At 35.4% G+C, this 16,287-nt stretch overlaps 1 protein-coding gene and 1 long non-coding RNA gene across 2 annotated transcripts in view; one reads left to right on the forward strand and one right to left on the reverse strand.

Annotated features, from left to right (window-relative positions):
* The window catches only part of LOC120349983, a 22,014-nt gene continuing 5,727 nt past the window's right edge, over positions 1 to 16,287 (forward strand). Inside the window, exon 1 of the long non-coding RNA XR_005570558.1 lies at positions 1 to 328. This is a non-coding gene — a long non-coding RNA (uncharacterized LOC120349983). The remainder of the gene's footprint in view (positions 329 to 16,287) is intronic.
* The window catches only part of LOC111058563 (piwi-like protein Siwi), a 17,793-nt gene continuing 10,585 nt past the window's right edge, over positions 9,080 to 16,287 (reverse strand). The window contains 7 exon segments of the mRNA XM_039421739.1: positions 9,080 to 10,545; positions 11,680 to 12,101; positions 12,499 to 12,653; positions 12,979 to 13,271; positions 14,244 to 14,352; positions 15,156 to 15,298; positions 15,799 to 15,954. Coding sequence (XP_039277673.1) covers positions 10,135 to 10,545; positions 11,680 to 12,101; positions 12,499 to 12,653; positions 12,979 to 13,271; positions 14,244 to 14,352; positions 15,156 to 15,298; positions 15,799 to 15,954 — 1,689 coding nt within the window. The 3' untranslated portion in view covers positions 9,080 to 10,134.

The raw sequence follows: 16,287 nt of genomic DNA on the forward strand, positions 1-16,287 counted from the left end.
GAGAGATGAGTAGATGACTCACGTTGTATTCGCAATGTGCTGGTGGGGTTCGACAGTCGTCCGAATAAATAGCTGTGCACTGAACTAGATTAGATAAGAAGCGGCGGTTAAAGATCGCGATCGCGACGAGTCGGCCCAAAACGCCCTTGTAAACTCAAAGGCGACGCGACGCGACAGTAACGGTAACGCGACGGCTGGCCCAAGACTGAATTAAAATCAGCCAACAGCTCCCAGCCTCCGTTCATCAGGGGGTTCTGGCACAAGGCGGAGGGGGGGATCGGTCTACACGCATTTATAGCGCGCGCCAACACACACACACACATACCAGGTACACATTTTTATTCCGCGACACGCTCACAGAGGCCTACTTTTAAAATAATTCTATAAATTAAGGATCACTTACATGGTACAACTAAAGTTAAGTTGTGTAACTTATCTTACTAATAAGTGCACCTTATTAAAACTTTTGAAATAGCAAAAACTTAATTAGTTACAACTACTAATTAAAATTCAATTTCAATATGATAATGTAATATTTGATATAATATTGTAATCAGGGGCGCCATTTAGGGGGGGGGTCAGGGGGTGCCTAGGCCTCCCCAAGGATCAGATAAATAATGAAAATGCGGGTCTATCTACACGAATCCTTAGAATCTCATACTGCATGATTTAATACTCTTTTTCAACAGCAGTATTATAATTACTTCTACAGTATCAACAATGTAGGAAAATTGCCTTGAAAATATGGATACGGGTACGGAGTAATGAAGAATACTGTATATTTTTCTCTGTGGTATGGTTGAAGCTTGAATATAAAATGGGTACAATTATTGATCAGGGCACAATAAGTGAGTTATTGCATAAATTTCAACATGAGAATTAAAAGTTGCAAGATGTCACAGTGAAAGCAAAAGATAGGGCACAATCAGACAATTAAAAATGTTTGTACAGAGTTGGTGAGAATTATGGGAACAGCATAATGTTTCTTTAGCTTTCTAACTGAAAGTTATTTTCCAATTAGAATATGATCCCCAATGAAATTGTCATTGTAAAAGAAAAATTTATCTTTCTCCATGATTTTTAAGAAACCTGTTTCAGTGTATTCCTACTTTATGGCCTCTCTGTAGACCTATATAATTCTAATAAATATTTCATGATCATAACTAATAATGTATATGTTTGTATTGATGTTTCAACCACATTTGTATAAAACTGGAAAAATGAAGCATATTATAACATCTTCGAATGTAACATTTATGGGGAAAAACCCAGGACCCTCAATCCTTCGGTGGTATTCCTTCCCCCTCCACCTCTTGGTTTTTGCCCCCCCCCCCCTAGCAGTTTGGTGAAATGGCGCCACTGATTGTAATATTTATATTATTATTGAATTAGCCTATAAATAGTATATTATTGTTCAAACTTGAAATTCAATCCTCCTTCAAAGTAGGCCTACGGTAGATAATGAATCTAGTAACATGAAAAGTCCGAGAACGGCTCAATATCTCATACTCAAATTACCTTTTCCTCCACCTACTGTCAAAAGTACTTACTTTACTCCCTGAAACATGATACTAAAGTGTCACTTTTTCGCTCTCGGTACTAAAAAACAGAAAAACTCCCTAGGGAGTAAAAGTGACTCCATTTAAATAACATGGGAAGCATCTCTATTTTAAAAACGTACATTTGGAATAGGTCAGAAGGTCTAAGCTCAGATGAGGAAGCATATAGAGTAGTCATTAAACCAACTAAATTCAATACCTCAACCAGACATTTGATCGATATATAAAATTTATGTTTGTATGCTGAAATTATTATTACAAACTTCATATCACTATACTAGAAAAAAATTATATTTTTTTCTTTTAATCCATGTTATTCAAAATACCAGCCAACGAATACTACTTATTAACTAATCAAATTTGAAACGGAAACTTCATCATAGCTGTAGTTGTGGCTGTCATTGTTGTTACAACTTTAGCCGACAGATAGTGCTGTCGGAGGAGAACTGTGATTACAAGTCAGCTGTTTCTGTTTACTTTTTAGATTATGTTGTAACACATTGTTTGGTCACATACTACGTTTTTGAAAATTATTTTATTTGCAGTTTTTATAAAAATGTAGGTGGAGGAAAAATGTTGTGTATATCACGAGTGAAAAATGTTTTTTCTCCCTCAGGAAAATTGTTGCCCTCGGCTTCGCCTCGGGCTTCAAACTTTTCCCTCAGGGAGAAAAAACAGCACTTTTCACTCTAGATATACAAATAACTATTTCCTCCAGCTACTGTCTAAAGTACTTACTTTACTCCCTGAAACATAATACTAAAGTGTCACTTTTTCGCTCTCGGTAGTAAAAAACTGAAAAACTCCCTAGGGAGTAAAAGTGACTCCATTTAAATAACATAGGAAGCATCTCTAATTCAAATCAAATCAAATCAGTTTATTTCCACATTTGGTACATTAAAAGAATATGTAAAAGTGCATACATTTCATTGTTTTTACAATATTTCAAACAGGTTATTAAAGATTTTTTTTTACATATTATACACTATTACCATAATACATATAGAGTGGAATTCCCCCAAAAAGACTGTTCGTCTGTGGTTGAGGGAGAGTTCTTATCAAGTAAGAGTAATATGTATCTCATCAAATAATAATATACTACAAACATACTTAATTAATAAGATATCATTTTGTCTACATCAGAGGAGAAAAAACAAGACAAAACATTTTGTTTTTGTTTGTTAGCGCAGAGTGATCATAAAAGTAAGATACAGAAAAGTGAAAGAGCAAAGGGATCAAGACAAGCGGTGATGCAAATGTAATATTAGTATATAATCAATGCTGGGATGCTACGTGTAGGGTGAAAGAAGAAGTTGTTCAGCTCCATTCCAGCCCAAGCCAAAGAGCCACCCCACCAACCTCCTTTTATACACCACATCGCTGCAACCCTCGGCCTCCCTCATGTCTTCCGGCAAATTCCTATAGATAATTTGAGCTAAGTAAAACGGTGATTTAAGTTCTATTCCATGCATTAATCTGGGGATAGAATAGCCATGGTTATTTCTTAGTCTAGTATGGTAATTGTGCTGTATGTTGGCAAGAAGTTCTATTTTATGTTTCCTAATATATGTAAGAATTGTTTTAATAAATAGCTGTCTTAAATTTAACACAGGGAAGTCCGAGAAAAGCAGCGACGTGGGGTACCTGGGTTCTTTTTTCAGGATGGTCTTCATGATTCAAAAACTCACATTGTAATAGGTTAGAAGGTCTAAGCTCAGATGAGAAAGCGTAATAGAGGTGTCTGTCATTGAGTCAACTGAATTCAATACCACAATAAGAAATTTGAACAACTCATGAAATAATATTTTTATTTTTGTATGATATTATATTCTTATTTTGTAGACGATAAAAATGTAAACAATTTTAAAAATATTTTATTCTATTCAAAATACCAGCCAACAAATATTTTCGATCTGCAATTCAAATCTGAAACGCGTGATCTGGAGTCAGCCATTTTTGGTAGCCGCTCAGCTGATATAATTGTTACAACTTTTGCCGATAGATAGCGCAATCGGCAGTGCCAATCAGCCGACCGGTTTTTAGGTTTTAGATTTTAGGTTATGTTGTTAGGAAACATTGTCACCAATACGTAAGTTTTTAAAATGATTTTATTTGCAGTTTCTATAAAAAAATGTAGATGGAGGAAAAATGTTGTGTACATCACGAGCGAAAAATAATTTTTCTCCCTCAGGAAAATTGTTGCCCTCGGCTTTGCCTCGGGCTTCAAACTTTTTCCCTCTCAGGTTCACTGAGATTGATTCATAATGACTGTGATCAATGGTCGTTTTCTGCCTCAATTGACAAATTATTTTGAATGTACAGTATCGTATTCAAATGTGACAAGAATACCTAGAGAAACATGAGTGATCCGTGGTCTAGTGGATAGAGTGCTTGCGTAGCAGCATAGAAACCCTCTCAATACCAAAAGTTTTTTAACCAGATCACTCCCGTGTTATCGGATGGGCACGTTAAACTATCGGTCCCGGCTGAAGTATGACAGTCGTAAGGCCCATTGACGGCTTAAATTATATATTCAGGCGGTGGGACCTTCCCGCAAGGGACTCCCCACCAACAAAAGCCATACGAATTTACTTTTACCTAGAAACAAAACAAGGAATGTTGTCATTCTAATTATATTTATGCTTCAGTCTACATAATATAATCGAGTATATAAGTGGAAATATGAGTAAGATCATAAATAAATGTAATGTTAGAAAGTTCGCATAAAATAAATGAAGACTGGCTATTTACATAATGAGATAAGGCTGTAACTGGGTATTGAAAACTTTTTACTGGTGATATTTTGCAAGTTTTTCGATTTGGAATTTTGGATACTATCATCAGAATAAAAAGTTTCTCAGAAAAAAATGTTTTCCTGATAAACTTTTCTTTTCTGATTACAGTTCTGTATCATTTTTTGAGATATGAGCGCGCCAAAATATGAAATTTTTGAAACCGATCATTTAAATTTTGGTAACAGATAAATTCATAAAATGTCGAGGATATATTTGTATTTATGCATTTTCCCTTAATAAAATATAAATTTTTGAGAAAGTTGTTCAACTTTCAAAAAATAACAGAGTAATTTTGAGCATTTTTTTTTGAAAATTGTAAAATTAACATTTCAAATAACATTTTCTTATTCTACCAACAATATCCGCGAAATTTATGGTATTCATCTACCTACCTACCTACCAAATTATTACATACTTGACCTACCGCACCTAATTATTATCACAACCCTTAGGCACCCGATCCTCTTCCTGCCTTTTCCAGTTGCAAACTCAAAGCGTTCTCAAATTCCGCTCCACATCATCTGTCCATCCAATCCTTGGCCACTTTTTCTTCTTCTATTGTATATTCTTTCTCTCCATATAAATTTTTTGCAATCCTTTCATCACCCATTCTCACTAAGGTATCCCATTCACCAAATCCTGCCAGTTTCGATAAATCTGACAATGTTTTCACTCCCCAGGAAGCGCTCGATTTCGCTACTTTTTCTCCTTATACAAATTGCATTTTGGCAAACAGGGTCCAATGTCCCCCGAAAAACCTTTCTTTCGAAGATAAGAAGCCTTTCTATGTCTACTGATGGAAATTATTTACTGAGGTATTGCATTTATTCAAATGCTAATGAATTAATAATTATTAAACGAAAAAAGACAACTTTCTAACATTACATTCATTTATGATCAAACTCATATTTCCACTTATTCGATTATATTATATAGCCTTTAACATTTATAAAATAAAGCACCATAGCTAAAATAGGAGTAAAGGATATGCACAGTACAAGGTCAATGTTTTTCTGTCAAGTGAGTGGGAATAATTAGAATTACAAAGTAGGCTTCGTTCAATTCTTTCACCAAGTTTTGAATGGGCTCCTTCAGGAAAAGGTCTGGTCAATTTAAAGTCCCAAGAATTTAGTTGAGGAGGAGAGTGGGAGGCTATTTTCAATGGTTGAGAAGTGACATTCAATAATCCCTATTTGATTACGTATGGAACGGAATTGTATAGGGCGTGTTGTACTATAATTCAAGGAAAGTCTATTTAATTTGAACCAATTGTTGATTGCTATTAGTGTATTCTTCAATTGATTTACCAGTGTGATCTGATTAGCGTTTGATACCATACGAGTTCTGTCATCTGTATACATAATTAATTTCAAATCTGTTGTTTTCTTTGGTACCGTAAATCAAAAAAAATCTGGTGTGGCGCACTCACACAACTTTCCTTGCAGTTATGAAAATTGATCACCTGACGCTAGTGTTCCCGCGCATCTCAAGTCTACTATTCAAAGATTTGAGCCAGCTGGTGACAGGGTAATAACGCTGGAGACACACATGAGGTCTGCTATCTCTTCATAGTGAATGATTTAATAGAATCAACAGTAATTTGCAATTGAATAATCACATTTTCTCGAATGGGCACGTTAAACTATCGGTCCCGGCTGAAGTATGACAGTCGTAAGGCCCATTGACGGCTTAAATTATATATTCAGGCGGTGGGACCTTCCCGCAAGGGACTCCCCACCAACAAAAGCCATACGAATTTACTTTTACCTAGAAACAAAACAAGGAATGTTGTCATTCTAATTATATTTATGCTTCAGTCTACATAATATAATCGAGTATATAAGTGGAAATATGAGTAAGATCATAAATAAATGTAATGTTAGAAAGTTCGCATAAAATAAATGAAGACTGGCTATTTACATAATGAGATAAGGCTGTAACTGGGTATTGAAAACTTTTTACTGGTGATATTTTGCAAGTTTTTCGATTTGGAATTTTGGATACTATCATCAGAATAAAAAAGTTTCTCAGAAAAAAATGTTTTCCTGATAAACTTTTCTTTTCTGATTACAGTTCTGTATCATTTTTTGAGATATGAGCGCGCCAAAATTTGAAATTTTTGAAACCGATCATTTAAATTTTGGTAACAGATAAATTCATAAAATGTCGAGGATATATTTGTATTTATGCATTTTCCCTTAATAAAATATAAATTTTTGAGAAAGTTGTTCAACTTTCAAAAAATAACAGAGTAATTTTGAGCATTTTTTTTTTGAAAATTGTAAAATTAACATTTCAAATAACATTTTCTTATTCTACCAACAATATCCGCGAAATTTATGGTATTCATCTACCTACCTACCTACCAAATTATTACATACTTGACCTACCGCACCTAATTATTATCACAACCCTTAGGCACCCGATCCTCTTCCTGCCTTTTCCAGTTGCAAACTCAAAGCGTTCTCAAATTCCGCTCCACATCATCTGTCCATCCAATCCTTGGCCACTTTTTCTTCTTCTATTGTATATTCTTTCTCTCCATATAAATTTTTTGCAATCCTTTCATCACCCATTCTCACTAAGGTATCCCATTCACCAAATCCTGCCAGTTTCGATAAATCTGACAATGTTTTCACTCCCCAGGAAGCGCTCGATTTCGCTACTTTTTCTCCTTATACAAATTGCATTTTGGCAAACAGGGTCCAATGTCCCCCGAAAAACCTTTCTTTCGAAGATAAGAAGCCTTTCTATGTCTACTGATGGAAATTATTTACTGAGGTATTGCATTTATTCAAATGCTAATGAATTAATAATTATTAAACGAAAAAAGACAACTTTCTAACATTACATTCATTATGATCAAACTCATATTTCCACTTATTCGATTATATTATATAGCCTTTAACATTTATAAAATAAAGCACCATAGCTAAAATAGGAGTAAAGGATATGCACAGTACAAGGTCAATGTTTTTCTGTCAAGTGAGTGGGAATAATTAGAATTACAAAGTAGGCTTCGTTCAATTCTTTCACCAAGTTTTGAATGGGCTCCTTCAGGAAAAGGTCTGGTCAATTTAAAGTCCCAAGAATTTAGTTGAGGAGGAGAGTGGGAGGCTATTTTCAATGGTTGAGAAGTGACATTCAATAATCCCTATTTGATTACGTATGGAACGGAATTGTATAGGGCGTGTTGTACTATAATTCAAGGAAAGTCTATTTAATTTGAACCAATTGTTGATTGCTATTAGTGTATTCTTCAATTGATTTACCAGTGTGATCTGATTAGCGTTTGATACCATACGAGTTCTGTCATCTGTATACATAATTAATTTCAAATCTGTTGTTTTCTTTGGTAAATCAAAAAAAATCTGGTGTGGCGCACTCACACAACTTTCCTTGCAGTTATGAAAATTGATCACCTGACGCTAGTGTTCCCGCGCATCTCAAGTCTACTATTCAAAGATTTGAGCCAGCTGGTGACAGGGCAATAACGCTGGAGACACACATGAGGTCTGCTATCTCTTCATAGTGAATGATTTAATAGAATCAACAATAATTTGCAATTGAATAATCACATTTTCTCGAATTTAAAGCTTATTTTCAATTTTAGGTGAAAATGTTACTGAACATTAATTGTAGAGATTTTCATGCTCAATCTACTCCACTTGATTTTTTTCGTTTCAATTGTATCTGAAGCCTGATAATTGGGAATCTATCTGCATTGATGGGGCGAAGCTCCTGAAATTTTTACAGATATGGGACTTGTGGCAGTTGATAGAGCTTATCGATGACTATTTAAGGTATGAATTTGATCAAAATCGTTGGAGCGGTTTTCGAGAAAATTGCAAAAAACCCTGTTTTTGACAACATTTTCGCCATTTTGAATTGCATCAGATCGAAATTGTTCGTGTCGGATATCGTAAGGACCTTAAGTTCCAAATTTCAAGTCATTCCGTTAATTGGGAGATGAGATATCGTGTAGCCTACACAGACGCACATACACATACACACATACAGACCAATACCCAAAAACCACTTTTTTGGACTCAGGGGACCTTGAAACGTATAGAAATTTAGAAATTGGGGTACCTTAATTTTTTCGGAAAGCAATACTTTCCTTACCTATGGTAATAGGGCAAGGAAAGTAAAAACATACCAAAATCAGCAAAGGTCCAAGGACAGATCCTTGTGGTACTCCTTTTTCTTCGATTGGTTGATGTATCAACAATCAAAGTGCTTTACGTCCAGTGAGGATAGAATGTATCAATAACATGTAATTCTATACTCTCTGTTTACGTCCTGTAGTGTCGGCGAGAAAGTTAGCCTACAAATAAAGGTATGGGTAATTTTTATCATATCCAGCTCACCCAGTTCTAACGAAGGTGATTGAAATACAATATTGAATTTCAATTACCTTGGTTCTAACGGCACTTCAAATTACTTATATCAAATAGATCGTTAGTATTCAAGAGCCATACCAACATGGCGTGTGATTACTGCTCGAAAAAATAGTTCATAAATTCCGTCCTTTAGTAGTGAACGCGAATTAAATAAATATTAAAGTGATTTTTCTTGTGATAGTAGTCACTAAATAATGTACAAAAAATTTTTCCAAATTTTTTATTGATTTTTCTTTGTATTAGATCATAGCAAAAAAATGGAAATGGTACACATAGAAAAAATGGAAAATTATAAAACTTATAAATAGAAATAATAATAAGAAACAGCTATTACTCATAGCTTTAAGAGAAATTGAACATACTTTTCATAGTGAATAATCCTCTTCTCAAATCAAATTTGAACGAATACGATAAAATATTTAGGTCTTTCAATCTTAAACTTGAGGAAGAGATCATTTGAAGATCACAAATCCAACAATCAAATGAAGATTTGATATATTCTGCTTCTGCTAATATATCTACTCAAATCTAATAACAATACTTCTGCTAATAAGTACCTCAGAGAGCACAAATAGGATTCCCATCACGTATTGTAAATAATCGACTAACTCCTATAGAAGTAGATATTCAAAAAGTAGTGATTCAAGAAAAAAAAACAGTAGTTTCTATCAAGTGTTTGATAGAGTATAAAAATATTCCTCTTCAATATGAAGAACACAACTGGCTTTTAAACTGAAGGCATGCCATTATACATTACTGTAGATCTTACAGTTTTTCATAAGCAAATCTTACAATTTTTTCGATTATTTCCAACCAGCAACTTATTTTCTATTTGAAAATATTCTTCTACAATAAAAACAATTCTAAAGGAATGTTGCTGTAAAGCAATATTATAAAGCAAGTATAAAATCTGTTGATTAAAGATAAGCAATGAAAAACAATGACACTTATAGGGTATTTGATAAACACTCACGTATGAGTGCGATCAAGGCACATTTGTGGTATCACAACATACAACATATGTTTGAATCAATTATCACTCACTCCTCCTATCATTCCTTGAGATTTATACGAACCGAATTAACTTTTTGCGCTTATTTGATAGTTACAGAATGCACGGCCTGTATGGGACAGACTATGGGACGAGTCTAGTCTACCCTGTTAGTCTGCCCAAGATGACTAGTTTTGGCGCAGACAAGAGTCTAGACTAGTCTGGTATAGCCTACCCCATAAAAGACCGTGCGTTCTGTTATAACATAAAACTAAAAACTGGGATTCGGTCGCGTTTATTTGGTCCGTATAGTGGTGGTACTCGTTCAATCTTACGAAAAAGACAGTCTTTGGAAGAGTGACATGTACTACTTTTTGTAGTCTCGTCTACAAAAAGTAGAGGAGATCGCTCAAGTCTTCATTAGGGATTCCGTGCAGATTTTGACTGCACAGGAAGGCCAGTTTGTGAGCATATTGGCAGGGAGCCGGTACACGAACTGTGCCCGACCAATTGAAGTACAGATGGCACAACTTGTAAGTTATGCGCTGCATGTGATCAGCAGAGAGTCCCGACTTGTCATAGATGACGTTGTACCCGGCGGGGCTGACCGTGCCCTGGCGCACCGACTGTGGAATCAAGAAGAAGTCATACTTCTCCGGGCAGGTGATCACATCATCCACCACAGTCCCCGCTGGTGGGTTCTCGTTGCCCAGGAAAATGCGAGAGTTCAGCCTCTTCGTCACTATTATGAACGCCATCTTCGGCGCCTGCTCACCGTACGTAGCCTGCAAAGCGTTCTGCACAAACACAAATACCATCAAATTACTGAGTTATCGACGAAAATTAAAACACTTAGAACCGGTTGTATAGAAGCCGGTCAAATTTTAATCGTGACAATTTCACGAGAACCAATCAGAGAAGGCTTTTTTTGAAAAGAAGGCTTCTTTAAGTGAAATTAATCGTTGAATAAGTTGAAATTTAATCGGCTTTTGTGCAACAGGCACTTATTCTTCAATAAAAATAAATTAATCGTTGAATAAGTTAAAATTTAATCGGCTTTTGTGCAACAGGCACTTATTCTTCAATAAAATGTAGTGAACAAATCATAGGCTAATTCATATCAAATCAAAACTTTTCCATCATCTTATCTAACAATCAATATAGATAACATCGATGAGAACGTTAATTCTAAGACAACGTTTCCTCAAATTCTTCTATAGTTCCCTTTTCAACAACATAAGCAATTTGATTCATATTATTAAACGGGTTAGTAATAATTAGAAATTACAAAAATAATGAACATTTAAGTACACAAGGTACAAAATCAAAAACCAATAAATTAGATAATAATTATATATTAATGTATTTATACTGAAAATTAATAGATTTGACTTGTATCAGTTTCAAAGGATCTTGAGTTTTCTGATGAATCAAGAGGTGGAGCGAATGAATTTACAACAAAATAATGCACACCTTGCCCTCGGAAATATAGTTTTGAATTCAAATTTCTACATAAGCTCTAAACATCTAGTTTGTGAATTTGCAATTGAATATGAAAAGGATGAACTCATTACACATGTCCTTGAAAAAGTTCTAAAAGTGAGAATATAATCGCTTGATTATAAGAATCGAGTTTCATTTCTATAAGATAAAATAAACAGTCTATAGATGCTTGCCTTCAGAAATCAGTTGTGAATGCACTATCTCACGCATCGATCATACAAATCTCAGATTCGAATCAAACAAGAGATTTTAGGTGTGAGTGGTTCAATTTGTTTTACTATTTTGAAACGTTACCTCAGAGTTATATTAATAGCCTACATTGGTAATATTATTATTAGGAATATTATTTTGAAAGAGCTTTTAAATCAACACTGCAATGTGTATTTTAGAAGTTCATATTTGCCTGATTATCAAGATAATGTACTTACGACAACATCCTCCACTTCACGACTGAAGACCTTGTTCACCTGGCCTTCGCCCACTCCGTCGCGGTAGATGAGAAGTCGGTTCGGCAGCTGATTTTCGTTGTGCTGCTGGTACTTGGTGATAGCTTTGATAATGTTCATTGGGAGATCCTTGAAGATCTCCTCACCGTGCTGATGGTGGGTGACGCTGCTGTAATAGCGCGACCACGATGCGTTCAGCGAGGCCACCAGTGCGCCGTACGACTTTGTCTTCTGCTTTGCGTCGTGGCACACATCATATCCGATCACCATTGTGCTCTTGATCGGGATGTCCACCGACCACGGCGAACCACCGATTTTGCACGACATTTGAATGGCCACTTTGGTGGCAATCGACATCAGGCCCTTCTTGCGCAGTGTCCTCAACGCAACCACCTGACTCGGCACTGCACACAACAAATATACACACCATATTAGATTGTACTAAATTGAGTACACTTATTAGTATTCTTACTACAGATTTTTCAACTTGTCTCACCAAGAAAAACGGGTCCTTTCGAAACTAGTTTATGCAACTGAATATTAAAGTGGCTGACAACACTAGTTAACGTTCGCAAATATGTTCTCCTCCAGCTGCCAATTATTTGTTGAAAAAGATTTGACTGAATTGAATATATATAAGAATCATAATATATTGGAATAGTCAGAAAAATGTAGCACTGAAGGAAGTAAACTGCAAGATTAGGCTAGTGCGATTTCCAAGAACTCTTTAACATACGTTTATCACTTTCCTTTATCAGTTTTAACCTAAAATACTTGTAGAGCTGAGTTTTTTGAACTGACCTGCCCTGTCGACATAAGTCTTGCGCTTGATGGCACTGTAACGGTCAGCGCGATTGTTGGAAACTGGAAAAAGAATGATCTGCGGCAAGTCTCGAGACAGCACTCTGTCCAGCACTCCCACGCACGAGTTCACTCTGTCGTCGTCCAAGTTCATCCTGAAACCATCAATCACAGCTCTAGTTACTTTCATGTCCTATCAAGATAAAAATGAAATAATTTATGTTTATTCAAGTTGAACAATCTGAATCAAATGAACGAATGCCGACGTATAAACAACAAAAGCGACAGCCTGGAAATCAAGTCGTTCACTATTCAATTCACTTGTAAAAAATGAATATAATGTGACCTGTAGAGAGAGATCTGTTTGAGTTCTTCAGGATTCAGGTCCACCAACGTAATTTCAGGCTTCTGACATGACTGGGACAAATTCCATCCAAAAAACATCATAGTTACGAAACCAATAAAGCAATGATTACTGACCATTGGGGCTGGTCAATGCGCAGGCCCATTCCTCGGGCTGACTTCTGCAGCAGCGAGACAAACTCCTGGATGTCCCTTTGGGCGTTGCTCAGGCCAACCACCACCCAATTCGAGATGGCCGATGTGGCCAGCAGACTACAGTTTCTGAAATTGTTCGTCCAGTCTGGGCCGCGTTCCAAAGTCACTGCGTTTCCACCACCAAACAGCACTCTCTCTGGTGGCAGAATTCTCGAGTTCATAGACACCAAATTCTTCGATAGACTCAGATTCCAATTCTTAAGCTCCTCCGCATTCTGAAACAACGCAATCAAATTAAATGCTGCTCCAATCTGTTCTAAATAGTCAAGACTTCAATTGAAAAATAGGCTAAAGTCTATATTAAACAGAGCCATTAACAGAGTTTTAACATTGAGACCTAATAGAGAATAATGAAATAAAATAAACTTTTTTCTAACAAAATATAGGTATTATAAATAATCTTTGTGAGACAATCTAATTCACAAAAATTAATTAGAATAAGATGAAAAATCAGCCAAAAATACCTAAGCCTTCATCATTGTCACAAATGTGACGAGTGATGAGTCACCATCATCATCACATATTGGACGATTTGATTTGAATAATGAAGATGACCAAATTAAATGATCCCCATGTATTCAAATTATCTGAGATTGATCGATTTATTTGAATACCGCACAAAGCCTCGAACAGTGATTTATTTTACGTGAGGATTTAATAAAAAACAGGAATTTTGAAATAAATTTGAATTTAAGCTGCTTAACGACTACAAACCAAAATTGTCAATGATATTGACAATCTAGGGACCGGCGTCAAAATATTGTGCAACCTAAATTGAGCTATTTGACTATTTTCTTTGGTTGATCGCTAATGGAAGTTTTGCCAATCATGTTGAATTTAAAGAAACACTTAATAAAAATTGAGCTATAGAATTGAGAAATAAATTTATATATTTTTAAAATTACAATACAGTATTTACTTAAAAAAATAAATTAAAAAAAAACCTACTACTATCGTTTTGGTGAAATCGGGCCTTTCTTTCTTTCACAACATTTACAAAGATATGACGAATCACCGTCTGGTATTTCGTTAGATGATTTTGATATTTCACTACGAAAACTGTTACAGGATAGTGGTTATTAAGCTGCCAATAGTAGTTATTGAAGAAATGTGTAATCTACGTTCCATAATGTAGAGATAGAGTAGAGAAATGATCTAGGTTTCAAGAACATTAGGTTTGAAGTTACCTTGGGAGTCTGAGTGAATCTCTTCTGGAAGACCATTAGTCTCTCTTGGCGAGTGCGAGAGTCCATCCTGGTTCTGTCTGCCATCGCGCGCATCAGGTTCTGGTTGTTTCTGTCCAAATACACCAAGCAATGCAATTCAACAACAACTCTAAAAACATCTCACTCTTCTTCATTTCACTAATTATACAGTTCAAAGAGGAAATTACATTCTAACAGTTGTTATTTCTATTTTAACACGTAGTTAGAGATACTGTGAGAGTCGTATTATTAATTTGCAGCCATAATTTGTGAGGTACTTGACTTTGAGAAGTTTTGTAGAATTAGAACTACGAAATGGAAATAGCAAATAGTACTACTATTGCTACCACTAAAACTCAAGTTTCCAGTTGTATGTAGGAAAGATAGATAGATAGATAAAGATGATTGTATATTTGGCCTGAATATTTGGATGCGATTCACATCGAGGCAACGTGTTTCATGAAGCCATTGTTATACTACAGTGTCGCCCTCCCTAGGAGTCTGACCTATCGATTGGTTAAGATAAGATATTTATTGATAACTGTTACAAGGCTGTTGCCTATGGTAACTTTTACAAAAATAGACAATATAAAATTAAATGAAACTTGAGAAATAAATAATTGTTTACAGTTACGCATCAGTATTAATCATTACAAATATTGAAGAAAATAATATTGTACATATTTAGCCATCAACACTATACTAGATCACATTAGCAAACTGAGTTGTTATTTGCATCCATGTGGAATGAAACTTATCATGAAAGTATACCATGAAAAATTAAACTTCATGATAAAATACAATAGAAGGTAGATGAAATAGGTAATAAATAAACTATGAAGGTGGTCCTATTACAAAGTATTGTGATTAGACCCCTAATAAAAAAGGTTGTACCTCATTTCGTCGGTGATGCCAGTCATGCGGCAGAGCTCAGGCACCAGAAAGATGGGAGTATCGCGGCCGCCACGCTCGTCTCTCGCCTTCGGCCTCGACACCAACAGCGGCTGTCTGCAATCTTTAATTTTCAAACCGTATTTCTGAAATCACAAATCATACATCCAAAACTCAATTACAAATGTCGACAACTTTCATCACACAATCGGCTCTACCCTCACTCTATCCATGACTATTCTATTCTACAGTACTATTTTGCTATACTGCTCTGCTGCTATCCTTAAATAAAGACCAAATGAATATGTAGCGTTCAAGTCTTGAGGCCCTCAGCCGGTAGTTACGATCCATTTAGACACCAGGGCTTATTTAGCATTACGGTATTTTTACATCCCGTATGATTTTACTTGTTGTCAACGGCACTGTACGGAAAACAAGACCAACATTCCAACAAGTCGTTCAACTCAATAAACTGAAAATAACTGGATACAGTTGAACCTGCTACAGTTAGTCAGTAAATATCATGGAAACAGACTAACTACATAGAAAACAGAAAATCTCAACTTTCAAACAGAAGAAAGCTTCTGGGGAAATAATGTAATTGATTATGGTGGGAAAATGAGGATGGTAGAATAACAAGACTTACCGAGTAGTAGTAGTCGCGGTAGGTAGTCTTGACTCCTTTCATGTCGAAAGGGGTGTCAGGGTTTGAGGTGAAATCCACGTCATCCACTTTGTAAGTGGCGGTGTTACCATAATCGGTCAATACCACTTGACCGATCATTTCATTTCTGAATATGTCCTGCAACCAAAGCATGCAGTTATATCGAAAATGACATCAAAGAATATTTTGATGTTTGTTTTATATTATTTATAAAACAAAGAATTGAAACATATGGAGGAACAAGCATCTAAAACTTAAATAAAATACTCCTATTACAAAAAGAAGCAATAAGAATAATTCTAAATCTTGATAGAGAGCAATCATGCAAGCCATTCTTCAGTAAGTTAAAGTTCATGACGGTGTACAGCTTGTACATTTATAGGACAATATTATATATAAAAACTAACGAATCTAGATTCCCACGGCAAGTAGATATACATAATTACAACACAAGAAATAAAAATAATTTTA

This window comes from Nilaparvata lugens, chromosome 2 (assembly GCF_014356525.2).
Source record: "Nilaparvata lugens isolate BPH chromosome 2, ASM1435652v1, whole genome shotgun sequence".
NCBI classification, from domain to species: Eukaryota; Metazoa; Arthropoda; class Insecta; order Hemiptera; family Delphacidae; genus Nilaparvata; species Nilaparvata lugens.